The 27604-nt window shown below is 41.7% G+C and overlaps 1 protein-coding gene across 2 annotated transcripts in view; it reads right to left on the bottom strand.

Annotated features, from left to right (window-relative positions):
• Positions 1-857: 857 nt before the first annotated feature.
• The window catches only part of LOC125899348 (target of Nesh-SH3-like), a 51659-nt gene continuing 24912 nt past the window's right edge, over positions 858-27604 (bottom strand). For both annotated transcript variants that reach the window (XM_049593569.1, XM_049593571.1), the window contains 14 exons: positions 22110-25097; positions 20544-20621; positions 19965-20153; positions 19108-19173; positions 14611-14673; positions 12147-12272; positions 11661-11750; positions 11290-11499; positions 8939-9044; positions 6081-6160; positions 5455-5484; positions 5160-5318; positions 2085-2207; positions 858-2001 (listed from right to left, as the gene is read on the bottom strand). In XM_049593569.1, coding sequence (XP_049449526.1) covers positions 1886-2001; positions 2085-2207; positions 5160-5318; positions 5455-5484; positions 6081-6160; positions 8939-9044; positions 11290-11499; positions 11661-11750; positions 12147-12272; positions 14611-14673; positions 19108-19173; positions 19965-20153; positions 20544-20621; positions 22110-25097 — 4424 coding nt within the window. In that variant the 3' untranslated portion in view covers positions 858-1885. The remainder of the gene's footprint in view (positions 2002-2084; positions 2208-5159; positions 5319-5454; positions 5485-6080; positions 6161-8938; positions 9045-11289; positions 11500-11660; positions 11751-12146; positions 12273-14610; positions 14674-19107; positions 19174-19964; positions 20154-20543; positions 20622-22109; positions 25098-27604) is intronic.

Below are 27604 nucleotides of genomic sequence, written 5' to 3'. Positions count from 1 at the left end.
AGATAATTTAGAGAAGTGTGTTTAGCGTTGCTCTTCACCTCGTCTGTGCCAAACTGAGATCATTCTCTTCAGATGCGTTCGTCCACTGTAAATAGTCTGCGATGTTAATACGGTTACAGTGTTAGGAATTTGTTAAATCTGATCAGCTTATGTCTCCCTCTGACAATGCATCATCCCTTAAAGGCATAGTTTGACATTTTGGGAAATTTGATCAGCATAATAGCTTCACTGCAGAGAGAGATTGATCCTACTCTCATGTCTTTATGCTCAGTAATTATCCGCCAATCCCTAATTACCACTTTACACCTTGTTTGTTTCATATGTGCTACAACCAAAGCAAGAAAAAGACAATTCGCCATTTTATGGCGGGGTTATCTGCGACGCTACTTCTTTTGGTTGCCTATGTCACAATTACGAAAAAAACATGACCATTTTCCTGAATTAATGAAACTATAATCTCTGCAAAACGAGCAGATATTTTTTTATCTTAGGTAAATGCATTGTGCTTCCATAAATTATACTATCAACATAAAACATGTTAATTAGTAGGCTTTAGAGGTAGCCTGATAGAGCCAGGCTAGCTTTCCCCCCCTGATTCCGACACGACATGAGTGAGTGACAAATGGACAGCCATCCGTTCGTTGCTCACTCTACAGCAGGAAACGCCACCTAAAAGTAAAAGCTCTGTGCCAGAAATTCAGTGTACTTCAAAATAAAGTGTATTTTTTACAAACTTGACATGTTCGTGAGTCGATCCATTTAGAAAGGACCCGCGACCCACCAGTTGGGAACCACTGCCCTAAATGTCTAACTTTACCTTTACAATACAAGTTACTGAAGTCAGATGGAAATGAATATCCGTAAATATAAAAACAAGATTTATTGCTGAAAACATACATGGTGCATCAAAAACAACCGTAGTCATGGCAGATGTGGAAAAAACCTTACAATTTCTCTCCAATGATTTATAGCTTTATGTACACTTTTTCGTAAGGTTGAACACAAAAACATAAATTATGTCATTTGCTTATGTCTTTTCCACATCGAAGCATTTTTATATATATTTTATTCTTTTATAAAATACAGGACATGACTGCACTAGCATTAAAAAATACATAAATCTTTCCAAGTGACCCCACAGAAATGATGAGCTCAAGCTTTTGGCTTTCTTACAATAGATCAACAATTTTGCTTAAGCTGTTTTACCTGAAATGCATCAAACTATATGATCCCTGGTATACATACTGTATTTCACACCATATACATATATGAACAAAAGTTTAATACTGTGCAAACTGCAACTGCTAATAATCCCTTAGGGCCAGCAGAGGGTCAATTCTGCATGTCTGTGCTTACTTGTATTTTACATGGTCCAAATGTACAATGAAAGTATGATTGGCCCCTTTCTGTATACAGATGACACAGAGTGTGTGCTCACTGACATGCATGATTTGGGAACAATTTTTACTTTCTCATCTCAAAAGTCCGAGCACACACAGAATATTCAATAAAGATCCCCTTTGATAAATAATATCATACAAGTTATTACACTTTGGGAGCCAGCTTCCCAACATTTTCTCTGTAATTACTGTATATTCAACATTTTGGTTCACGCAGACTCCTGCATTCCTTCACTGAATGCATTTTGATAAATAGAGAAATTAAGACCAATGTTACAAATGCACTCGATAGAGTTTTGTGACACCTAATAGTCCTGTGCAGGTTCATACCTGCAAGAGTTGGCTGAGTTCAAACAGACAGACCAATCTACAGTGTCCATGGTAACATGAAAGAAAGGCCCACCTCCCTTCAGGCTTAGACAGGCGTCTTCTTCCTTTTTCTCTCTGCCAAGGAAGTCATCCTTCCTGGACAGCTCTGTGAGGTCTTACCACTTCCCAGGTATAGGTGTGCCACACTCGTACCAGCCTACATAAGTGACATGTGACTTCCCTCCAATCTCTCCAAAGTGGACAGGTTCCTGTCTCAACGCTCTATAATATCCTGTTATAAAGACACAGAGGAATGTTTAAGAGTCAACATAACTTAGACTTGATATGAATAATGGTTTTAGTTGACTCAAATACCTAGCCTGCTGGGTAGCTGGTCAGCTAACATCTGGGTGCCAGTCCTTCCATCCAGGAAGGAGTCCACAAATTGACAATGGTCCTCACCATGCCCCGTCTGATCTCCAATGTTGTAGAACTTCCCTAGGGTGAGGACAGATGAGGTAAGTTTCTGGCAGTGAAATAAATCTGGTTTTCAATCTGAGAATTCATACTGATTTACAATTGGACTGGTCAGAAAATAATCATGCCATGTTAAAAAAGACACAGTTCAGCTTATTTTTCCATAACGAACTGAAGTTCCTTGAGGTGACGAGAAAGCTTTTAACCGTATACATGGCCAGTGTTTTGTTTCATATTGTTGTGGGTTGATAAAACAACATTACTAACAATGATAGGATAAGAATTAACACATTTATGAAATGTTCATTGAAAAGTCATAAGAGTATAAGCAAATCAAAATTTGAAATCAAATTTTCATTAAAAAGTGAAAGTAAAGTATGTCGTCCAAAATCATGAAAAAGAGTCATAGTATAGCACACTGTCCAAAATCATGAAAAAAAGGTCTTCATACAGTATGTCGTCCAAAATCACGAAAAAGGTCACAGTATTGTATGTCGTCCAAATTCATGGAAAAAAAGTCATGAAGCTCGGTGTAAGGTCAATCTGGGAGACTTTCTTTGTGCTCTTAACAACTCTTTCCATCCCACTCCCAGTGCTTCCTCTTATCAGCTGACTGTGGGTGTTCACTCTTTTACTTAACGAAATCAAACTTTTCCACAATCTCTCTGTGCCAATGAGGATGCTACTGCAAAATTTTAAATCTGCTCTCTCTTCTGCTGCTGTGAGCCATCATTTTAGGCAGAATCTTTGTGCCCTCCTCCACCCTGTTCACCTCCAGCCATTGTTTCCAGATTCCAGGACAAGCTCAACAAAGACTCATTCCATGACTCATATAGATGATCAGCACTTCTCCATCTTCCCTCTCATCTCATCCTCATCACCTCTACCACCACCAGCGTCTAGATCCCGAGGGGTTCCCTATTCAGCTATGGATTCATCATCATCCTTATATCATACCATCCCTACAGGGTCTAATCGCCAAAGACTTTTCACATTTTCCATTCTTATGTGCACATGTTAATAAACATTCTTTTTACTATAAAAACGTGTCTCTCCTGATTGAAATAGTATAGTATGTTGTCCAAAACCATGAAAAACAGCCATGGTATAGTATGTTGTCCAAAATCATGAAAAAAGTCATAGTATAGTATGTCGTCCAAAATCATGAAAAAAAAGTCGCCAAAATTTCGGCAAAAAAGTCATAGTAGTATGTCGTCCAAAATGATGAAAAAAAGTCATAGTATAGTATGTCATCCAAAATGATGAAAAAGTCATAGTATAGTATGTCGTCCAAAATTATGAAAAAAGTCATAGTATAGTATGTCGTCCAAAATTATGAAAAAAAGTCATAGTATAGTATGTCGTCCAAAATGATGAAAAAGTCATAGTATAGTATGTCGTCCAAAATGATGAAAAAGTCATAGTACATAGTATGTCGTCCAAAATCATGAAAAAAGTCATAGTATAGTATGTCGTCCAAAATGATGAAAAAGTCATAGTATATAGTATGTCGTCCAAAATCATGAAAAAAAGTCATAGTATATAGTATGTCGTCCAAAATGATGAAAAAGTCATAGTATATAGTATGTTGTCCAAAATCATGAAAAAAGTCATAGTATAGTATGTCGTCCAAAATCATGAAAAAAGTCATAGTATAGTATGTCGTCCAAAATTATGAAAAAAAGTCATAGTATAGTATGTCGTCCAAAATGATGAAAAAGTCATAGTATATAGTATGTCGTCCAAAATCATGAAAAAAGTCATAGTATAGTATGTCGTCCAAAATTATGAAAAAGTCATAGTATATAGTATGTTGTCCAAAATCATGAAAAAAGTCATAGTATAGTATGTCGTCCAAAATCATGAAAAAAAAGTCGCCAAAATTTCGGCAAAAAAGTCATAGTATAGTATGTCGTCCAAAATGATGAAAAAGTCATAGTATATAGTATGTCGTCCAAAATCATGAAAAAAGTCATAGTATAGTATGTCGTCCAAAATGATGAAAAAAGTCATAGTATAGTATGTCGTCCAAAATGATGAAAAAGTCATAGTATATAGTATGTTGTCCAAAATCATGAAAAAAGTCATAGTATAGTATGTCGTCCAAAATCATGAAAAAAAAGTCGCCAAAATTTCGGCAAAAAAGTCATAGTATAGTATGTCGTCCAAAATCAGGAAAAAAGTCATAGTATAGTATGTTGTCCAAAATGATGAAAAAAGTCATAGTATAGTATGTCGTCCAAAATTATGAAAAAAAGTCATAGTATAGTATGTCGTCCAAAATGATGAAAAAGTCATAGTATATAGTATGTCGTCCAAAATCATGAAAAAAGTCATAGTATAGTATGTCGTCCAAAATTATGAAAAAAAGTCATAGTATAGTATGTCGTCCAAAATGATGAAAAAGTCATAGTATATAGTATGTCATCCAAAATTTCGGCAAAATAGTCATAGTATAGTATGTTATCCAAAAATTCGGCAAAAAAGTCATAGTATAGTATGTCGTTCAAAATCATGAAAAATTCAAAAAGTCATAGTATAGTATGTCGTTCAAAATCATGAAAAATTCAAAAAGTCATAGTATTGTATTCCAGAAAAAATTCATTACAAAAGTCATAGTATAATATGAATAAAAACTTCCCTCAAAACTTGTTGATTTTTATGCCATAGGAAATCTCATTTAAAAAAAAATAAAGCATGCCATAGATCATTTCACATAAAGGGTCATAGTCTGGTATGTCATAAAAAAAAAATAAAAAATGATTGAAATAGGCATAGTGAGGTATGGCATAAAAGATTATTTAAAAAGTCATAGTTTAATATGCCATAAAAATTAATCATTAAAAGGGTCCTAGTATAGTATGCCCTAAAATATGTCAAACTTAATTGGTTTAAAGTTTAAAGTGATTTTCTGTTTGCCCCTGGGGCCCCAAAGCAGCTGCTTGGTTCACTAATGTTTCAGTCTGTAATTACCATTGAGAGAGTCACTCAGGTAGATCTTGTATCTCAGGGAGTTGCAGAGCTGGATGCCCACAAACTTTCGGTACCAAGTTCTTTTCACATACATCTTTCCATTGCATTCAGAGTATTCATCTGATTTAAATGGGAACTGAGTCCAGATGGCATCTTTGCCTGTGGAGAAATCATTAAAAGCAAGGGTTATTACACTGTTTATCATTATAAACAGGATCAAAACTAGGGACAGTTAAACATTTTAAAAATATTTTGTTGGAACACTCCGATAAGAAGAGAGCAAGACAGTATTCACCTGAGACATGTTCGCTCACTCGTGGATCCGCTACAAAAGTGAGAGAAATTCACAATCAATAACGTCATCAAAACAACACAGAATTAACACACAGTCATGAGACATCTTGAATCATTGTGCTCGACAAACCCAGACTTGTATCAGAGCAGATTTGGCAAAGTATTTACAATATTTGGCCCCAACAAGCCGGGCTTTGATTGCACAAGGGCAGGAGGCCAATTAAGCAAAGCCTCCCCCTCTAAGTGTTGTCACTGTGAGTTTAAAAACACAACATCTGATCAACTTAGGGCTGCTCTTCAGCTGCTCAACAATTGGTGCAAATTTGGTTTCGATCAGAGTGCTGTGTTCCAGGTGGATGTTAGAAATTAGCCTCTGAGGACATCTGGTAACTGGACACAACCCTTGAGTCTTAATCAGTCAGACCCTGGTGCAATGTTGAAATCATTAGACTAATAACTGCCTAATAGTCCAATAGTCCACCTTCAAAGCAATGCTGATCATTGTCTGATCATTAGCAATGTATACAGTGGCATTAACATGCAGCGAATTAGTGTCTTCTGTCAGAAAAAAAACATTAGCGTTTATATTGTGTGACTTCAGTGGATTAGATATTTTGTAAAACTTGCCTGATTCTGTGTTAAAAGACACCGGATCAGTGGACGGTCCTGCTCCCATCTCATTCCTTGGTGTTACTGTGAATTCATAACTGAAATGAAACAGAAAAAAGGGGGAATAAGTGACATAATCCAAACTTTAAGGAATTTTTTATTTAAATTCCTCCCAACCTCAAGAACTGGGATGCATAATATTTTCATGCCTTTGACAGCTACGAATGTGTCAGGCACACACACATACACATACACACAAACACACAGAGCTGATGGCTATTCCACGTGCTGCGTTCAGATGTCCTGGCAATAGTTGGGCCAGAGAAACCTAGCCCAGAGGAGGGTTCTGGTGAGTTTTGAGACTCCAGATGCTGAGATCTAATTAAAAACTCAGTGAACCTCTCCACCCAGATTTACTCAGCTTTTGTGTTGATTTGACCCTTTTGTATTTGCAAAACTGAACATAATTCACTGCAAGAAGTACAAGTGACTCTGATGGTACTTTTAAGTAGAATGCCAATAGCCTTTCAGTGCCAGTTAATACTCATGTCTTGATGAGATCTACAGTGAACCTTACTGGTGTAATCAGCCAACAGGTCAAGCAAACAGCATTCAAGTGCCCCCTGGAGTTTTCTTATAAACAAACAACAGTGATTCGTGCATTCACTCACCAAAACATGCTGTGTGATCAATGAGGTCTAAAAACATGATGAATGCATTTCCTTTCTCATAAAACACTTGCAAAGCCAACTGTTCTGAAAAGTTTGAAACCTGCATTGTTCATGTTTAGCATGGAAAGAGACCTGGGGTCTCATTTATTAAACAATACGTAGGATCCATACTAAAAATGTATGGACGGACAAAAGCCAAAAATGGTGTGCACCAAAGAAATTATTCGGGGCCGGCTGCAGGGGCACCAGGCCAAGCAAAGCACCCCAGACATCCCTCTCCCCAGCAGCACTTTCCAGTTCCTCCTGGCGGACCCCAATGTGTTCCCAGACCAGATGAGATATGTAATCCCTCCAGCATGTTCTGGGTCTGCCCCAGGGCCTTCTACCAGTGGAACATGCCCAGAACACCTCTAACAGGAAGCACCCAGGAGGCATCCTGATCAGATGCCTGAACCACCTCAACTGGCCCCTTTCAATGTGAAGGAGCAGCGGCTTTACCCTGAGCTTCCTCTGGATGTCTGAGCTCCTTACCCTATCTAAAGGAAACTGAGGAATCTCATTTTTGGGATGTAGATGGACCAGTAAATCAAAAGCTTCGCCTTCTGGCTCAGCTCCCTCTTCACCAAGATGGCCCGGCACAGACCCTGCATCACTGCAGAAGCAGCAGCAAACCACTGATCCATCTCATGCTCCATTCTACCCTCACTCGTGAACAAGTACCAGGATACTTGAACTTCCTCGCATATTAGACAGTTTCTACAATCAGACTACAGCTGGATATTAGCCATGTTAGTCAACTGATTGGGATTGTCCACGATACTATAAACTAATAAACTAAACTAAACTAAACAATCTGCATTGCCAATTTCCTGTCTCCAAAATGTTTGTAAGCATGGGTCAAAGTTTCTCCCATTAAGTCTGTTTTTTATAGATCACAACTTTTGCGTGGGAAGTGGCGAACGCCTCTTTCAGGCCACGTTATGTGCTTACGCAATGTTTATAAATGAGACCCCTGGATTCAGTGGTGGAGGCACGGCCCTGTTCATTCCTATGAAAGTAGCTCAGTGGTGCATGAAGCCAAAAAATTTTGACCTCCGGGTATAAAGAGCTAGCACACTACAAACTTCCACTGGCCCAGCAAGCTCCTTCCAGTTTAGCTCTTTTCTAACTTGAATGGGGATAAAATGATGTAGTTGTGCAGCTCTTCTAGACTTTCATAATGTTATTAAACCACATGGATCAAATACTGATTGGTGGGTTGTAGGATTGTGACACTCAAAAAGGTTAATCCGCTGATTTACATACACCTCTATACCCAATGAAAGTCTATGGGGAAAAGTCCTTCTAGGCTCAATGGCACCATGAGACAGACCCATACATTATATTTCCACTGTTTGGCTTCAAAGGCCTTTGCACTTCTTGGGGGCCTGATGTTCTATCAAGAAGTTTTCTTTACTGTTTTTGTTGGAACATTAACGTCTATCTTGACATTTTAGTGGTAGCTGTTGATCAGTAGAGGATTGTGACACTATTCGCAGGAATATGTACATACATCCATGTGCGCCCTCTGGCGCAAGATACACAAAACTGGGGACCCACTCATAGACAAACCGCTCCACAGTGCTACTAGAGATCTAAACCTCCACAGGGAACCTTTGAAAGAATACTTTGCCAATATTCAACCAGCTTTGTATCAAAATAATGTAGGTAGTATGTGTAAATTGACTGTGGTAAACTTCCCTCCATCTAACCAGTGGCTAGAAATCCCTCACCCCTCGAGTCTCGGTGTGTTGTTTGAACTACAGGCTGTACTTCTGCAATCTCATATTGCCGGCACCCATGCCGCCACCACTGACACAAAGAGTATCAAAGCAGATCAGGAGACAGACTGGCCCGCTTTCTTTCTCTCTCAACTTCAGACCGAAATCCGATCAAATGAAAAAAGCATTCTTTTCCTCTGTTTTCTCCAGTACTGTAGCACCAATGTCAAAAGTATTTGCATCTTTTATTGAAAGGTCATGTCTCCAGCAGTGGCATACTCCTTTAAAGGAAAAGATTTATGTGGATAACCTTATGGTAATGTAAACCTGGTGGTGGTTTGGTTCCCAAACTATACACAACAAGAGGACCTAACCAACTAGAGGATTAGAGGAAAATAACATTTTTCCATTACATGATCTGTCTGACATAAATAACATCACATACCTGCTCTCTGGTTTGAGATTCTCCACGGCCGTGTGTGTCTGATTAGTTGTCAGTACAGACACCTCCTGTCCATTCGGTCCTTTAGCAGTGGATACGACTTCATACTCTGACAAAAGAGACAGAATATCAGTGTGACTTTAATAACACAAATTTCACATTACAGCTACAAATCACACAACCTTGTTACCTTGTCACCAGTAAAATCTGACAATTCACTGTGTGATACTTTAAGAACCTGAGGCACAATGGAGGTTTGGGGTTACAGTGTGACATTAAAAGGCCTTCAGGATTTACCTGATGACACTTTCTAATAATTGTGTAACATGTTTAAATGTTAGCCTTACTAATGGTTGAGAAATTATTAATCAGTGTTCAGTAATTTGCTCATACTAAGAAGTCAGAGGGGGACAAACGCCGACCAAAAGGGAACCCAGGCCCAGATGCTAAGTTTATTATTATCAGTCTATAAATGATTAGTAAATTATTATTAAAGGGGTCTTATGGTCATTTTCAGGTTCATACATTTTATTGTATTTTGGATTTCTACTAGAACATGACTATGTGCTTTAATGTTCAAATTTATTCAAAATATTGTCTGTGCTGAAACACCTATATTCACCCTCTGTCTGAAATGCTCTGTTTTAGTGTCTGTCTCTTTAAGCCTCCTCCAAAAAAAAAAAGCCCAGAGTGCTCCGATTGGTCAGTGTTTCCAGATCTTCTGTATCTCAGCATCTCTGCACCATCACTGAAGCCAGGCAGTGACTAGAACAGAGTATAGCGTCACTACTGTGAAAAATTACCAATAAAGGCTTCTAATCTGAAATCTCACAACCACGGCATGTTCCAGCAGGAATATGATCTGAAATCAGGGAGAAGCTAAAAAAACCCAACTCAACATGTAATGTTGTAATGTATGTAATGTAAACACTTGCAGCAGCGTGCCTGAAACACATGACCGTATAAAGAAATCCATCACAAGCTGATGTCAGCTTGTCTCAAAAGTAAAAAAAAAATGTTGGAAACAGAATATTCAGAATGGTCTGTTTTTGCTCACAGTGGTTACTTTAACCAACATTTACCTCGTTATTTAAATCTTTGGCCATGTTTAATATGAACATCCAACATTGTAACATAATACCGAAAATAGGGTAAAGCATAATTAATAAGTCCCCTTTAAGGCATTAGTTATGACCAAGTTATAACCCTTAGATGCAGCTGGATAAATACAGCCTTTAATCAAGTGTTTGCTGATGAGAAAGTGGTTTCATTTACATAACTGCCATGTATGAAGACACATCATAACTGAGTGGAGAGTGAGTTCTTGTCCATAAAAGTGTTTTTACATATACGAGCTTTGTCACAGCCTATCATTGATCTGCAGCTACTTAGGAATATATCTGAAGCTGATTTGTGTATGATTGAAGTCCTTGAGCTTCAAGATTGCAGTGTCATGCTAAGTAGGTGTTTGTTCAATCTCTTTTCTAAGGGTGCTTTCAGACCTAGAGTTGTCTTGATTTGGTCTGAATCAGGGACAAATTTTGCTCCAAAGCTGTATAATTGCCTAGAGTTGGTTCATGTTCTCACGGCAGCATTTACAAACGGACCAGATCAAATGCCTTGACCGAGAAAGCTGCTCTTGATTGGTCAGAATTTCCATGTGGGAAAAATCCAAGAAGTAAAGCAAACGTTGAAGAAGAGTACACTTGCAAGATAAATGTGACACTTTCTAATGTCACAATGGAGGGACAACTATGCAGGTTGATTTTAGTGCTGCTCATCGTGGACTATATTGCTGTCATTGTTCATTTTAGTCAAAGCATACAGTTTGAAAACAAGGCGCGGCTCCAACTAGAAAACAATGTTTTGATGCATTGGATGTGCTGAATGTGCATATTAAGGCAGTACAGGAGGAGGTGCACATTAATAATCCTCCAGGACTGTAACATGCTCATGTTTAACCCAAACAATGTGTCATGTGACTGAACACGTTCTCACCACAAACGAACCGCACCAGAGTTCATTTGTAACCGGGCCGAGACCACCTCTTCAAGAAGGTCTCGGCCCGGTTGTTTTGGTGCGCACCTGAGTGTGATTGTTGTGTTCACACCTGTCCAAAGGAACCACAGGGGGCAAATGGACTTGAGTTTGATTGAACCGAACCAAACAGGGCAGGTGTGAAAGCATACTTGCAGGCAAGTTCAATAGAGTCCAGACACCTGACGCAATTCAGACCTAGGGGCTCACCAACATGAGGTGAATAGGAAGCTGAAAGCATCGCTTAACAAGGCTTTAAACTCCAGTTCTGTCCCTTTTCTTTAAAAATGTCTGCCTTTCATTTGTATTTACTGTACCTCTGGTTTCATTGTCAGATTTCTGCCAGTCGAGAATGACAAAAGACGGGCAGCCCTCCACTGTTACCACAGTGAGGTTGGAGGGAGGGATGCGGGGAGGACCAGTCACGTTCTGATCGCTGCCTTCCTCGTCAGGGAAGTAAGAGAGGGAGGAAGTGATGGAGCACGGCTCATCTGGCTTCTTATCTGTCTTGTAGATCACATGGGGAGCTGTAGATGGGCACAGTAGAAGCAGTGATAATTTTATTTTTACCTTTTTTCACTTTTTTGGTTATTAATGCAGTAGTGCTGCATGAGAGAGCTGATTTTTTTCAGTAAGGAATCTTTCAAAACTGCAGTAGAGACGTAAATTGGCCATGATGAAGTCTTACCTACAAAGCGCTTTTTGCCCATGATGTCTACCTCTGACGCAGGCAAGGGCCTGAATATGGAAGAGTTTTCACTTAGGTCAAAACGGCTGACTGAAAAGGAAACAGGATAAAGGAGCTGGGGTTAGATTGATGTGCCAGCAGTCCCTGGCAGCTCTTTCTGTCTTCATTTTTATAGCTTTGGCCTGGTCAACAACCGGCCAGCCCAGCACCTGCTCTGGCTCCACTCGGACTCTTAGTCTGTCTCTCAATATTCAAAATGTTCTCATTTTTTTCTTTACCTTACAACTACACACACCTGCAAGCTGCAGCGCCAATATCTCCTGATTATCATCATGTGCCTGCATCAATTCAAAGTCAAAAAGCTTTTTTATTTCATATTTTCTCCCGTTTATGGAGGTACGCAGTTTGCCAGCTGATATGAAAGCAGTTACGATAATGAGTTATAACGTTCCTCCTTAGATACAGTAAAAGTTGTGTTAGTCGTACTGTTTACTGCCGGGGCAGAGGTGGTTGTCTGCTGCTGTCGACGCTCTTGCTTGGGCTTGGCTGTGACCAGAGGGAATGGCTTCAAGATGGACTCCTTGTCTCCCTGTTTCAGGTCCATGGGTTTATCTGAGGACAGAGAGCGGCAGGAGGAGGAGAAGAGATCAATTCTTCAGCCCTCATCATCTGACTCATAGTCATACACCAGTTGTGATCCATCTGTTCTGGCCATCCTCACTGAGCAACTCAGTGGCCTTTTCCTGGCTGCTGAAAGATCAGAGATTGCTTGTTAAGTAATATCTCTTGTGCACTTTAAAGGGGAAAAGGGTCTGCCAAAATACATCTGCTGAGACCAAAGATGCCCAGATGCGCAGAAGTATGCACACATACACACACACACACAGGCTTTGTGCACGTAATAACACATGATGTGAGGACAGGGAGATACAAACAAGTGACAGCGAGAATGATGTGAGAGTCCAGAAAAAAGCCTTAGCGACAAGCCCGCTGAGATGAGCTGTAATGTTAGGACGAATGCAAACGCTGTACATTTCCTGGCAAGTTGTTTTGGGAGCTGCAAGCACGTTTTTATGTGCAGGAGATAGTTTAAGGCAGTGGACTATAACGGAGGGCGTAGAGCCGTTGCAGCGGAGACTTGCTTGACCTTGTGGAAAAAATGTGTAGTGGAACTAAAGTTGAATAAATCTGATTCATGTGGGACTAATAAACAAACAAGAGTGCTTTCACGCTAGCAAAAGATGGAACTTAGCAAGCTTCATTCAGACAACAAAACAACATGTTAAATTTGGGATGGGCAGATTTTTAAAAAGGAAGAAAGAGAAAATAAGAGATTCTCATTGAGCAATCATGTTTAACAAGTCAATGAAATACAAAAACAGCTTGTGTTGATTCAGGTTCACTGTTAGTGTAGCAAGCAAGCCTTATGTCCTATGTGTCTTTTAGTGAAGTCTGAGGAACAGTTCGGGATTTGGGAAAATTTGCATATTTGCTTTTTTTTTTTTGGCATGAGTTAGATGAGATTGAAACCATTATTGTCTGCGTAAGAAAATATACAATCAGTCAATGCAGCTGGCAGCCTGTTAGCTTAGCGTAGTGTAAAGACTGGAAACAGGGGAAACAGTTAGCCTGGCTCTGTCCAATGGTAACAAAAAATCCTGCATTCAGTCTTTGTGCTAAGCTAAGCTAAGCTAAGCTAAGCTAGTTGATACCTGGCTGTAGCATCACATTTATCGTAAAGACATGAGAGTGGTGTCAAAATTTGCATCTACCTCCCTGAAAGAAGGGAAATTTGCATTTTCCCAGGGTGTTGAACACATTATTGAACTTCATATACTTTGGCTTGTTTTTTCTCCAACATGGTAAATGGCTGATAAAAATGGAACTGGATTACAGAGAGGCGGGAGGCATGAAATATCTTCTGCATCTAAAGGGGGAGATAAAGGAAAAGTTTGAGAACCACTAACTTAAAGAAATACTTTACCCCCAAAATGACCATTTGTACATCAGTTACTCATCCCATGTAACAATGACTTCGGGAAGAAAACGTTGTTTTTGTTCCCATGCCTGCACAGGGAATTAAGAATACTTAAACAGAGGTATTACTTGATGAATTGAAGTCACAGGGTTCAGCGTTTAACAACAGCAAAACAACTCATGCAGTATAATCCAGGTCTCATTTATCCAACTATATGCTCAATACTTCCTAAACACACAGCCCACTTACCTATGCCCTCTTCAGATCCAGACTCCATTGATAAAAACTGTAATTTTAGCTCACTGAACATGGAAGCTGCTGGTCTATAGCTGCCTCAATGAGTTATTTCGTTTGTGTTGTTATGTGACTTTGGTATTTTAAAGAGTTTGTTCGGATTCAACAAAGTCACACAATAACACAAACAAAATAACTGATATAGGCAGTGGCAGACCAGCAGCTCCCACTTTCAGCTAAGTAAAAATGCAACCAACTGGCAAATCTCATTCAGTGTGCCCTATTCAAACTGCTCTGGCCTGCCTACTGTTGCTGCTTCCTCTGCAAGCCGCTTTGCAACCAGCCTCCACCCCAGCTCCTCCTTTTGCATTCTGTGTCTGACTTATCAATGTCATTTCTGTCATTGATGCTGCTCTGTTCTGTTCCTGGGGGGTCTTTGCTGATGCTCTCCCTGCCTTAGGCTTTCCATGTAGGCGCATGGAAGGGCAGGGAGGCAAGAATGTTCTCAGCTTGTGGATTCTTCGGTCACCAGATGCATGCAATAAAAACATTTTTGTCACATATTCAATGTAGCAAGATGAGTAATTGATATACAGATGGTCATTTGGGGTGTTCAGTATTCCTTTAATTAGCATCTTTAGTCAGGCCATCCCCTCAGTTTGCTGTTGTGTGTGTATAATTACAGTATACAGGACAAGGTGCAGCAGTGTTCAGTGCAGCCATCACTGTGGCCCTCACCATGGTCACTAGGTTTTCCCACCAGGTTGGGTCTCTTGTTGACAGGAATAGGGGGACGCGGGACTGCAGAACACAAGTCCATTTCAGATTAAGAATCAAATTAAAACAGAACAGGTGGTCGGCACTGAAGAAGAGATACAAAACTGAAAACAAGTGTCGTTGGTTATTTTAACAGTGCAATAATGATGAAAGAATGTCAAGTTTATAGACTCAAAAAAGACAGAGACATTTTGTAGAGCAGAACACTGCAGTAAATACTGTGCGCTTAAAAAATGAGTTTACAAACACAGACATTATATTTAAGCAACAACAAAAGCACATAAAAGCCAAGCAGATTGCATGTGAAATGCTGAAAAGTAACTTTGTGAAGTGCTGCCACAGAGCACCGCCATGGTCTATGACTAATGAAAAACATGTCAGTGTTTAATAACCTTGAAACTATAAACCGGTGTTTTAACCACTCACCCAAAATCCCCAGATGCATAACTGAGGAATTTAAAAATCCTAAACAGGAAAGTAAGGCAGCAGATCCGACAGCTTTTCTGTACGATTTTGACTTCCCTCTGTGAAAAATCATTTCGGATCTAATGCTGTTTGACCACCAAATTTTCCACCAAATTCCTGCACCATGGCAAAAAAAATAAAATAAAGATCAAGCCAAGCTGTGAGACAAAGACCAGATCTATTTCACTGTAATGAACACATGGAATGAATTGGTTTTAGTGAACTGGATAAGTAATCACAACGAAAGAAAAAAAACACCTTAGCTACGAACTGTCAATCTTACCATCAGGGCTCTCAAATTATTCAATGTTGTTAAACAAGCATAATCTCCCTAAATCTTTGTTGTGATATCTCAGAGGTGGCGGCTAAGCCTTGGGAGGTTTGACACATGAAATTTCTGTTACGCGCTTCATATCCGAGTTACTTTGAGATCATTTGTTTTAACTGTTGGGCTTCATTTCCAGAGTATCCACTCCCTTTGTCATATTCTTATCTTGGAGATTTCATTAATGGTCCCTCTGTCGACAAGACTCTGTAACTGTCCAACTGTGGAGGCCAAAACACCTCAGAAACATTTCTCTTGGATGCGTTTCCTCCCTTGGAGCTGACCTCCCCAGGAGTCGGCATTAATCAGCAATGTCTGGCATCTACTCCCCAGAGAGAAGAGTTGAGGCGATCAAGACTGAAATAACATCTGCCGACAAATCTCGCTGATTAACGCTGAGAATACATTCTCGTGCCTCTGACTCACACATGGTATAAGTGACAGCTAATGGCAAACATATGCTCACACATAAAGTCACACAATATGGTGGTGCGGTAATTTAAATGCCAGTCTCGAGATACACAAACACAAAAGACGACGAACGTGATAGTGAAGAGGTGATGGCTCAAGAGTGATGTCATGGTTATCTGAACAGAGCCAACACTATGTAATATCATAAGATGTGAAGTCAGCATTGTATGTCTTCAATATGTCTACTTGGGCTGCAACCAGCGATTATTTTCATTCTCAGTTAATCTGTCGATTATTTTCTTGATTAATCAAATAGTTGTTTGATCTATAAAATGTCAAAAAATTATGAAAAAAATGTCAATCAGTGTTTCCCAAAGCCCAAGACAATGTCCTCAAATGTCCTGGTTTGTCCACAACCCCTAAGACATTCAATTTACTGTCATAGAGGACTAAAGAAACCAGAAAATATTCACGTTTAAGAAGCTGCAATCTGAGAATTTTTAATTTTGTTTTGAAAAATGACTCAGACTGATTAGTTGGCGATTGATTTAATAGTTGACAACTAACTGATTAACTGTTGCAGCTCTAATGTCTACAATGCATATTCAATCTGATCGGCGTTCTACGGTTTCCACAGCGGGTGTATTTCGTCTGCTGTCCCCAAAATAAACCCCTCAAACACCAGGACGAGCCTCTGATGTGCCAGTGGCTTCAGACCCAGTTCTGTGAGGTAAAACAGCAGCGGTGGTGTGAGCACTGGTTTCTGTCAGATAACTTCATCTTCAGGGTGAGAATGTGAAAATAGATGCAATCAAAACACAGAGATTTACATTCGGTCCAGAAAAATATTCCCACTGAAATACATCCCGGCACCTCACATCACTGAGGTTTGTTGCTTTTGCAACACATACTCAGATTTCATGGAAGGGATTCGTGGATGGACGCTGTCCATGACACACCTGCAGTCCACTATAAGCAGAGCTTTGAAACAAATCCCAGTTAAGATGCCAATGTGAAACTGAGCTCTATAAAACTGTCAAGGAAACACTATAATTCTCAAACTCAGTACCAGCTGTTGTATACCATACAAAGTTTCAGGGTGCTGCGGGGTAAAAGACGTAATAATGATATTTTGTTGCATGTCATTTATATCATGGGGACAGGAAGGTGAACTAAGGCCCAATCCCATTTCATATTTTTACCCCAATACCTCATTTTCTTGGAACAGAGTTACATGGGCTGGAGGTTGAAAACTTTACCTATGAAAAGGGACAGCCCTTCTCGACCCTGATATGTCATTGGTATGCTGGCATTTACGTAAACAGACGTGGTGAGTGTTGACAGACATTGCGGCTATGCTGCACTCTGCAGTGGCGATGTCCCTTGTGTGGGCTACAGGCCAGGATGCTCACGTTTCACTCACAACTTCAGTATCAAGCTATCAATTGATCAAACAAGTCATCAAATGAAAAAGAGCACTTCTTCATTACCAGGCAACCAGCAGTGCTCTGTAGGTTATGTTAATAATCTGTGTTCCTGATGCGACATCAAAATATGTCAAAATGAGGGACTATCACGCACAAATCAGCAATAACAATGTAATGTTAGCTAGCTAGCTAGTTAGCTATCGAGACATCAACATACTAGCAATTTTTTTTGTTATGCTCATTATAAAGAAAAGGACCATAATACATTGAAACAACATTAAACTAAGATTATACGACGGTTATCATAATTTTTAAGTTTTAGTTAACAAAAAAAGAATACATTTGTTGGTTTCTTTTGTTACTTGTGTAGCCATTTTGCTGATGATCTCTCATAACACTTGATTTGAAGTGTGCCTCTGAAAAACCTTTGAGGGACACCTAGCCCTAACACTTCACCCTACCACTCTGAAGTATTGGGAGCCCAGTCTCATTCCGAAAATTGCCGAAATCTAGCGCTTGCGCAGTGATTTGCGGTGTCAGAAACCAATGAAAAAAGGCGTTCTTTAACATCGGTATGATACCAGGTCATTGCTGATATAGTTTGACGGCACCAATCGGTGTCAGGGGGAAACGTGGCGAGACAAGGGCGAAAGTTAAGGCAGCGAAAGTCTGACTGGGGTGGGCGTGAGGGGTGGTGGATGGGTCCAACAAACACTGACCTTCTCCCAGGAGAGCGGTGTTTGCATCCCTTAAGATTGTAAAGCCATAGCCTGTTCTTTATTCCTAAACCTAACCAGGTGATTTTGTTGTTAGAGGGGGAAAAAAAAATCATTTCACTGTGTTGTACCAACTGACTGTATTTAAATGGTAAATTTCCTGTTAAAACAAAAGTGTATTTTGAAAGAAGACAATGCATGTAACAGGCAGAACTTGACACAGTGTTCCAGAACTTCAACAACCAATGCACCCAGGGTACTATGCACATCGTATGTGGATGTGGAAAGTTCACGACCAAACATCGATACGTGACAAGGTCGCAGTGAGAATGTGTTGGAATCGGGACACCCTAGCACCAGACATGTACATGGAAAGGGAAAGGCTAAGGGCTCAGTGCTAGAGGCAAAGGGTGTGTTGGGATTGAGCTTAAGTCTCAGGTACAAACAGTCATTATGAGCTCTTTGCTTGGATGTACGTGCAGGGTGGCAGGCACAAATCTTTTCTGTAGAGTTGCTTCCAGAGAGCCATGTGACTCCTTGAAGACCTCTGAAACTGCCACAGTTTCCAGAAATAACACACACCAGCTGTGACATGGGACTGAAGCACAACCTCTATTCACAACTCTGAACAACAAGGAGTGAGTGGAGCATCACCGTTAATACATGTGGTCCAGACATGGTTTGCATTACTACTTGGGATGGATTCAATTACTCTAATTAACTGAGCCTGCCTGGCAGAATGGAAACAATGTGATTGACCAAAAAAAAGGACAAACCACATCCACCTTTCACAACAAGCAGGCTAAAGCTATTCTCAAGCTAATTCAAACCAGTTCCTGAATGCATGTCCATATGTGCAGTAGACTAAACAATGTGGAGAGGACAGGTATATGCCAAGATTGGAATTATATATGGCTTCAGTCTCAGTCAAGTATAAGCTACTGGGACTATTGGACAACACAGACCACGACCAGACACAAAACGTCACAGTGACAGACAAGTTGAAAGCGTGAGAGGACTGTGACAAAAGCACTGCATGGGACGGGACATAAAAGTGCCTCTTAGGTTAGTGGGTGAAGAGCGCTGACAGGTGATTATCTCAGTTTGTTTTTACCAGGTTTCTCTCTGGACCACACCACAGGTTTAGGAAGAGCATTGCCCCTATGATGCGCCCCATCGGCTGTTGGAGGGAGAGAAAGGTCTGTTATAAAATGTTTTGTGTAACTGTGTCAACAAATACCAAAGAAGAGGAAAGTCAAAAAGAAAAAATGCTCTCTGTCTTTCTTCATTTCTCAGCATCTATTTTCTCACTGTCTAATGTAAGTGAAAATAAAGCTGATGACTTGTTTGCATCTTCAACCTGGTTTTACAGATGTTCTGCACATAGAAATGGAATAGCCATGACTTTAAAACATAAATTCAGTCCTTTGACAGTTCTCACTCTATTCTCCATAATTCATTGGGGAGTGTGCGGGTGTGTTTGAGAAAGGAGGAGATACAAAGAAAGAAAGAAAAAGAGAAACTGGCTGTGGCGGCTGTACTGTCTGCACAGTGCTTGGCTTGGCGTGGTTGGTGTAAAATGTGGTGTGTCCTGGCCAGTGCTGTGGCCAGACTTCCCACCCGGCCAGCGCGAGGGACTGTAAATCATGTTAACGACCTTGACCCCAGAGACGCCACTGATGCTCGTGGTAAAACTGTGAAATACACACCGAGCACATGTGGCAGAGCACGGAGAACACATGGACTGTGGAGAGGAGGTGAGGCAGAAGATGGAGCGTGAGAAGGAGAACGACACAAGCATCCATGTGTATATTGTGTGCATTCAAACACAGATCATGTGAGTTTGTTTGCGTTCTTCTGCAGATGCACAGCTGCAGATGAGAGCGTGAGAGAGTGCTGACAGGAGAGAATAACCTGAGGTAGCTACATGGGAAGAAAGAGTGAGAGAAAGGGAAGTGAGTTCTCCATTACCCCCAGGTGTGCTGGAGCTGTGAGAGGAGGTGAATGTCTTGGATGGAGAAAATGGTCTGCCACTAGTACGAGTGGAATGAGGAGGAACCCGGGTGCGGGGCAGCGTGGTGTTTCTTCCTGCTGGAGGAACTGATGAGCTAATGGGAGAACGAGGAGCTTCAGGAACGGATGGCTTACGGACGCCAGTACCTAGATGAGCAGAAAAGCAATTGGGGAGGTTAGGGACGATTCACTCCTTCCACTTTACCTAGATGGAATAAATGACAGAGCACATCAGTGAAAAGAATGCAGAACAGTGGACAATGAATGAAAATGACAGAGAGACATAAACGACATCGAAAGCCAGCCAGACTGCTCTGGTTGTGAGTGGGCAGGGTTGAGGTGAGTGTGCTGGGCTGGAAATGGAAGCACACATGGAGGCGGGTGTAATGATGGGGTGTGTAGGGTGGTGAGATGGAGATGGAGATGGGGAAGCAGTGACATCATCCAATGGTTTGAAATACGACTGAAAGCACTGGGTTCCACGTGACTTGACAAACAGCAGACATGGTAATGGGACAAACTGGTCACAGTGTTTACCCTGATTGTAACTACCAGCCTTCTCTGTAGCCAGGGCAGGTCTTGGTAGAGGCTTGCCCTCTTCTGGTCGACTAGGAGCTGTATGAGAGAAAACTCACTCTTTATCACTCTTTATCTAAGATGATATATAGGTGTATATGTTTATACTTTTAAAGGGGGCATAATGGAGATAATGGAGATAATGGACAAGGAGATTATTGCTGGTTTTAAATCAGTACATCTAGTACAGGTATTTGTTGTGATCATGATATCCATGAAGAGAAAACTCTTTAATGTAGTCAGACAGTACTGAACTTTGATTGGACCAATTTTGATGGCACATAAGAGCTTTGATCAGGCCCAAAAATTAGTGCCAAACCCTACTTAAACCCACAAAGTTACTGTCCAAGCCAGAACCGAGCCACGGCAGTAGTTTTGGGCCTGAGCCCTATTGAAAACCCATAAATATGTATTTTTAAATATGAACACATTTATTACAAGCTAAAGGTGGATTTATACTTGTGTGTAAGCTCTAGGCAGAGCCTGTGCAAAGCCTACACGTGATCTTTGCCATTATGAGCATTTATACTTGTGCGGTGGTCTGTTTGTGTCACTCTGCAATTACATCTCCAAACCACTAGTTGGTGGTGGGGTTTCTGTGAATTGATTCAAAACACACATTACACATGGCTTAGTAGCCACAATTTCAAACACAAGTACACAAATCAGCTTCACTATAACTCACAAGATTCACAGACAAAGCACTTCTCTTTACCAGGACACATTTTCCCCACAAATACAACATGCTAACGTTATTAGCACAAGCCTATGGCATTTTACATTGCATAAATTAGCTTAGCAGCTAACGGACATATCATCTATGAGGCCAGGGACAACAGCAACATTTAACAAAGGAACAGGTACAAAATTTGGCTCCATTACAGCTCACAGGGTTCACAGACAAAACAAATTTCTTATACTGAATGGATTTTCCAAACAAATACAACATGCTAGCATTATGCTAACGAGATATCCTGTACCCATATGAAGCCAGGATAAATAATACATAAGACATAAAATGCTATTTAGTGGAGGAATTTATTGTTTATTATCTGCAAAATCAAAGTAAATAAAAGCTTTGTTTCCACTCAGGGAAATGGTTTTCAGTTTAGAAAAATGGACAGGAGGTCTGCGTCGTCGCAACATGTAGTCACAGTTCTGGAAAGGTGCAGATCTCTTTCCCTTTTGATTCAGTCAATAGCAACTCATGTCATTTACGCACAAGAACTGCCAGTTTTATTTGGCAAGAACCCGACCTGATACAAGCTTGGGGGAATATTGAGAAATTACAGCCTGGCTCGAACCCGGCTCAGACAGAGAATCAGAGCTCTATGGCACATGTGTATATGGACTGCTGTGGAATTTATTGACCAGATTCTGACAATAAAAATGTACATCTGATTTGATCACTTTTTCATATACAAATACAAATACAATCAGTGTCTAAGTCAATATGCCCCTTTTAAAATGTAATTCTAGATATGTCCTTAATATTTGATTGCTGATGGCAAAAAGAAGGGTCTTTACCCGTAGGGACTGTCTGCCTTGGGGAGACCGTGGTGGGATCAGAGTAGGTCCTGGTGTGAAGCCCAGGTTCAGGTTGTGGCTTGGGTAGAGGTTCAAGCGGGGACTGAGTCAGGGTATTTGGTGGAGGTTGTGGTTGTGGAGTAGGTTGAGGTTGGGCCTGGGGCATTGTTGGAGGTTGTGTTTGGGGCTGTGGCTGAATCATTGGGTGAGTTTCTTGTTCCTTTGTTTGAGGCTTAGGTTGAGGCTTAGACTTTTTTGGTTGAGGTGGTTGTTGAGGCTTTGGCTGCTTTTTTGGCTGAAATGGTGGTTGGGGCTTGGGTTGGCTCTTTGGTTGAGGCTGTGGTTTGGGCATCGGCTCACTCTTTGGTTGAGGCTGTGCTTTGGGCTCGGGCTCACTCTTTGGTTGAGGCTGTGCTTTGGGCTCGGGCTCACTGTTTGGTTGTGGCTGTGTTTTGGGCTCAGGCTCACTCTTTGGTTGAGGCTGTGGTGTGGGCTCGGGTTCACTCTTTGGTTGAGGCTGTGTTTTGGGCTTGGGCTCACTCTTTGGTTGTGGCTGTGTTTTGGGCTCGGGCTCACTCTTTGGTTGAGGCTGTGTTTTGGGCTTGGGCTCACTCTTTGGTTGAGGCTGTGTTTGGGGCTCGGGCTCACTCTTTGGTTGAGGCTGTGTTTTGGGCTCGGGCTCACTCTTTGGTTGAGACTGTGTTTGGGGCTTTGGCTCACTCTTTGGTTGAGGCTGTGTTTTGGGCTCGGGCTCACTCTTTGGTTGAGGCTGTGTTTTGGGCTTGGGCTCACTCTTTGGTTGAGGCTGTGTTTGGGGCTCGGGCTCACTCTTTGGTTGAGGCTGTGTTTTGGGCTTGGGCTCACTCTTTGGTTGAGACTGTGTTTGGGGCTTTGGCTCACTCTTTGGTTGAGGCTGTGTTTTGGGCTCGGGCTCACTCTTTGGTTGAGGCTGTGTTTTGGGCTCGGGCTCACTCTTTGGTTGAGGCTGTAGTTTGGGCTTGGGTTCGCTTTTTGGTTGAGGCTGTGGTTTGGGCTTTGGCTCACTTTTTGGTTGAGGCTGTGGTTTAGGCTTTGGCTCACTCTTTGGTTGAGGCTGTGTTTTGGGCTCGGGCTCACTTTTTGGTTGAGGCTGTGATTTGGGCTTTGGCTCACTTTTTGGTTGAGGCTGCGTTTTTGGCTTGGGTTCGCTTTTTGGTTGAGGCTGTGGTCTGGGCTTTGGCTCACTCTTTGGTTGAGGCTGTGGTCTGGGCTTTGGCTTGTTTTTTGGTTGAGGCTGTGGTTTGGGCTTGGGTTCACTTTTTGGTTGAGGTTGAGTTTTGGGCTTAGGCTCAATCTTTGGTTGAGGCTGTGGTTTGGGCTTAGGCTCACTCTTTGGTTGAGGCTGTGTTTTGGGTTTGGGTTCACTCTTTGGCTGAGGCTGTGTTTTGGGCTTGAGTTCGCTCTTTGGTTTAGGTGTTGGCTGGGCTTTAGACTGCTGCTTGGTGGTTAGTTGAAGCTCTGGGTTGGGTTTTACTGTAGGTTGTGGCTGAGAGTGCCAGTCGGTCTTAGGTTTTGGGTGTTTTTGGGTTTGTGGCTGAGTTGTTGATTGAAATTGTGGTTGAGGCTGTGGCTGGGTGTAAAACTTTGGCAGTACTTGTTGGGTCTGAGGAATGTGATGGAGTGTTGGTTGAGGTGTTTGAGGATGTGCCACAGTTGTGGGCTGTGGAGGTGTTTGAACTTCAGAATGGGTCTGGGTCTTTGGATGTGGTTGTGTTTGAGTTTGGACCTGGTACTTGGGCTGTAATGTTGGTTGAGGTTGTGGTTCAGCCTGGAGCTGGGTTGTGGTTTGAGGCTGTGACTGGGTATGTGGCTTTGGTTGAGATTGTGACTGAGGTTGAGTCTGGACTTTGGGCAGAGGTGTTGGTTGGGGTTGTGATTGGGTCTGGACTTTGGGCTGGGATGTTGGTTGGGGTTGGGTCTGGAATTTGGGCAGAGATGTTGGTTGGGGTTGTGATTGGGTCTGGACTTTGGGCTGGGATGTTGGTTGGGGTTGGGTCTGGGGTTTGGGCTGGGACTTTGGTTGTGGTTGGGTCTGGACTTTGGGCTGGGAAGTTGGTTGGGGTTGGGTCTGGGGTTTGGGCTGGGATGTTGTTTGTGGTTGGGTCTGAGGTGTAGGCTTGGCTGTTGTTTGGGGTTGAGTCTGGGATTTGGGCTGGGATGTTGTTTGTGGTTGGGTCTGGGGTTTGGGCTGGGAGGTTGTTTGTGGTTGGGTCTGGGGTTTTGGCTGGGAGGTTGTTTGTGGTTGGGTCTGGGGTTTAGGCTGGAAAGTTGTTTGTGGTTTGGTCTGAGGTGTTGGCTTGGATGTTGTTTGTGGTTGAGTCTGGGGTATAGGCTGGGATGTTGGTTTTGGTTGGGTATGGAGTATGGACTGAGATGTTGGTTGGGGATGTGGTTGGGTATGGGGTATGGACTGGGATGTTGGTTGGGGATGTGGTTGGGTCTGGGGTATAGGCTGGGGTGTTGTTTGTGGTTGGTTATGGAGTCTGGGCAAGAATGTTGTTTGGAGATTTGTTTGGGTCTGGGGTATGGGCTGAGATTTTGGTTGTGGTTGGGTCTGGAGTATGGGCTGGGATGTTGGTTGGGGATGTGGTTGGGTGTGGGGTATCGGTTGGGATGTGGGCTGGGATTGTGGTTGGAAAAGGGGTTTCGGTTGTGGTTGAGGTTGAGCCTTCACCTCCTGCTGTAGATGAGGTTTCTGGGCTTGGGGCTTTGGTTGTGGTGATGGCCAATACTGCGGCTGCAGCTGGGGGGGTTGAGGTTGTACAGGAGGTTGGGAGCGGGGCTTTTGTTGTGGTTGACTCATAGGATGCTCTTTATGTTTCTCTAGATTTCTTTGGGTGGCTGGCACAGCTGCCACAGTGGCTGTAATGTGTGGTGGAGGAGGGAGCTTGGGAGCTAAGGGGCACTCTGTGAAAGGAGGCAAGACAGATCTGGAGTGGTCTCCTCCTCCTGGGTTGTGTGAGAGAGAGAAAATATGGCCATGAAGCCACAATACTGTCCTGTACAATGTAATTTTAAAAATGATTTTCAGTAGGAAAGATTCCTTTACAAAATGAAATTAAAAAATGTTATTTAATTGTCTAGAAAATGACGAAAGCAAGACATAAAGACATAAAGTTAGGGAACAGCTGAAATTTCGATCAGCAGAAGTGCCAGCAGCTTCTGGGCTGAGAACTCACAGTGCTAATCTTGGACTAAAGCTGTGGTTACACAATACCTTCTACCTGGCACATGTCTGATAGAGGGGGTCCAATATCAAAGGCAAAGAGACCATATGGAGGTATTTGAAATGTAACAGCCGTGTTACTACAGACAGACTCAGCTACCAGGGCCAGGATGCCTGTGAGCGACAGCCACCCAAATCCATTGGCTGTGCCTCTAAGAAGCTATGACACATGGGGGTTTAATAGTCGATGACTGATTGCTTGCTGCGGGACTTTCGACCATTCTAAATTGATTGCTCAATCTGATGAGATGTTCTCCTTGGTCAAAGAGAATGAGAGAGAAAAAGAGAGGAAGTCAGAAAATAAGAGAGAGTGTGAAAAAAAATAGCAGGAAGGGAAAGACAGCAGTAGATAACATGGAATTCCAGGCTTTTAGTACCTCTACTTAACTTTATGGCCATGGAATGTTTTAAATACCTCTGCTTTTGTAGGTTCTTGGCTAATTCAGTGGAATTAACCATTCAACCAAGAACAGGGAACATCGGTTAAATGATTATTTCCTGGAACTGCCTCCTGTGAATCAAAATCAAATGGAAACTACTAATACAGAGACTGGATCCTCCAAATCAGCTCATGAATGCATCATTGAATGACTTACTGATGCAAAATGGATTTAGGAATAAAAAGGATTGCAAAGAATACAGTTACATCCTTCAAACTCAGGCTGTGTTTGAAGAAGCCTTTGAAACTGAACAGGTCTATTTGGTTGTATTCAGATGTATCCAGTCTTGGACTGGGCAAAATATTGATATTATATCAATATTGTGATTTGAGAGTAGATATTGTCTTAGATCTTGGATATCATTTTATCGTAAGTATTGTCTTTTTCTGGTTTAAAAGACTGCATTACAAAAAGTGATGTGATTTACTGAACTTACCTGATTGTTCTAGCTGTTCTATTATTTGCCTTTACCCACTTGTTCATTACATTCGCATTACTGAGGATTATCAAAAATTTAGCATAGTGTTCGTTCAGGCAGGACACAATGTCAAGCTCAGCTCACATCCCAGCAAGAGTCAGAGAGTCAGCTGATAGATCACATGATTCCTTTCAATACAACAAATTGGCAAATCTCATTCAGGGCGCCCTATTTAAACTGCTCTGGCCTGTCTACTGTTGCTGCTTCCTCTGCAGGCTGCTTCGCAATCTGCCTCCACCTCAGCTCCTCCTTTTCATGCTGTGTCTGACTTATCAATGTCATTTGTGTCATTGATGCTGCTCTGGTCTGTTTCTGGGGAGTCTTTGCTGCTGCTCTTTGTGCCTTCTGCTTTCCATGTTGGCACATGGAAGGGCAGGAGGTTTGCTCTCTCTGCCTCAGGCTTTCCTCATTTGCACGTGGAAGGGCAGACAGGTGTGCTCTCTCTGCCTTAAGGCTTTTCACGCAGGCGCGTGGAAGTCGAGGATGTGCGCTTTCTGCCTAGGCCCAAGGAAAGGCAGAGAGGCCCAAGAACAGAGCCATACCACAAAATATAATACTGCAAATGGAAAAAGTGTTCCTGACTGAAATCTCATTGCATAAATATTTTTTAAAAGAACCAGTAGTCAACCCTATAATATCCTTGCAATATCGATAGAGGTATTTGGTCAAAAATATGGTAATATTTGATTTTCTCCATATCACCATGCCCAAATCCAGTCCCTGTATAGGGACATGCCATTTGTGTGGCAACACTCTAGCTTTACTTGATAAGAATAAGCATACTTGGAAATGACATACAAGATAAATGTTGAATGAAGGAATGTAAAAGGACAGGGTAATACAAGACAGGTAAAAATTCTGCTTGACTTCCTGTGGGAGAGAGGTAACTTCTGGTGCATGCAGTTCTGTCATGCAGATCTTACACCATCGCCTGCGCTGCATTAAAAAGCGAAAGCTTCAGGGCTATAATCAACAAAAATGGTGATGAATAATCACACTGTAAATACGGGCCCCCCCCCCCCGTATTTACCCATCAGGGCTTTACAAATGGTGAAGACATTCGAGAAAAACACAAAATAATTAGGAAATACAGTCTGTATATCCTCCTGAGACCCGAATTTTTGTTTGGTATGCATCTTTAATTTCCCCTAGCTATTTGGGATCAGTAGGACCCGATAAGTATAAAAAAAAAAAACTAAACATTGTCAATGATAATTAGCTCCCAATGTCCTCAAATAACACGATACAAAAGTCCCAATGTCCTGAACAGCGTCTCAGCTTGTTACTGTTGCTAAAATTGGTCAAATTTGTT

This window comes from Epinephelus fuscoguttatus, linkage group LG13 (genome assembly GCF_011397635.1).
Source record: "Epinephelus fuscoguttatus linkage group LG13, E.fuscoguttatus.final_Chr_v1".
Lineage (NCBI taxonomy): Eukaryota > Metazoa > Chordata > Actinopteri > Perciformes > Serranidae > Epinephelus > Epinephelus fuscoguttatus.
The sequence above is the reverse complement of the archived record's forward strand: the minus strand, read 5'-3'. Positions and strand labels throughout refer to the sequence as shown.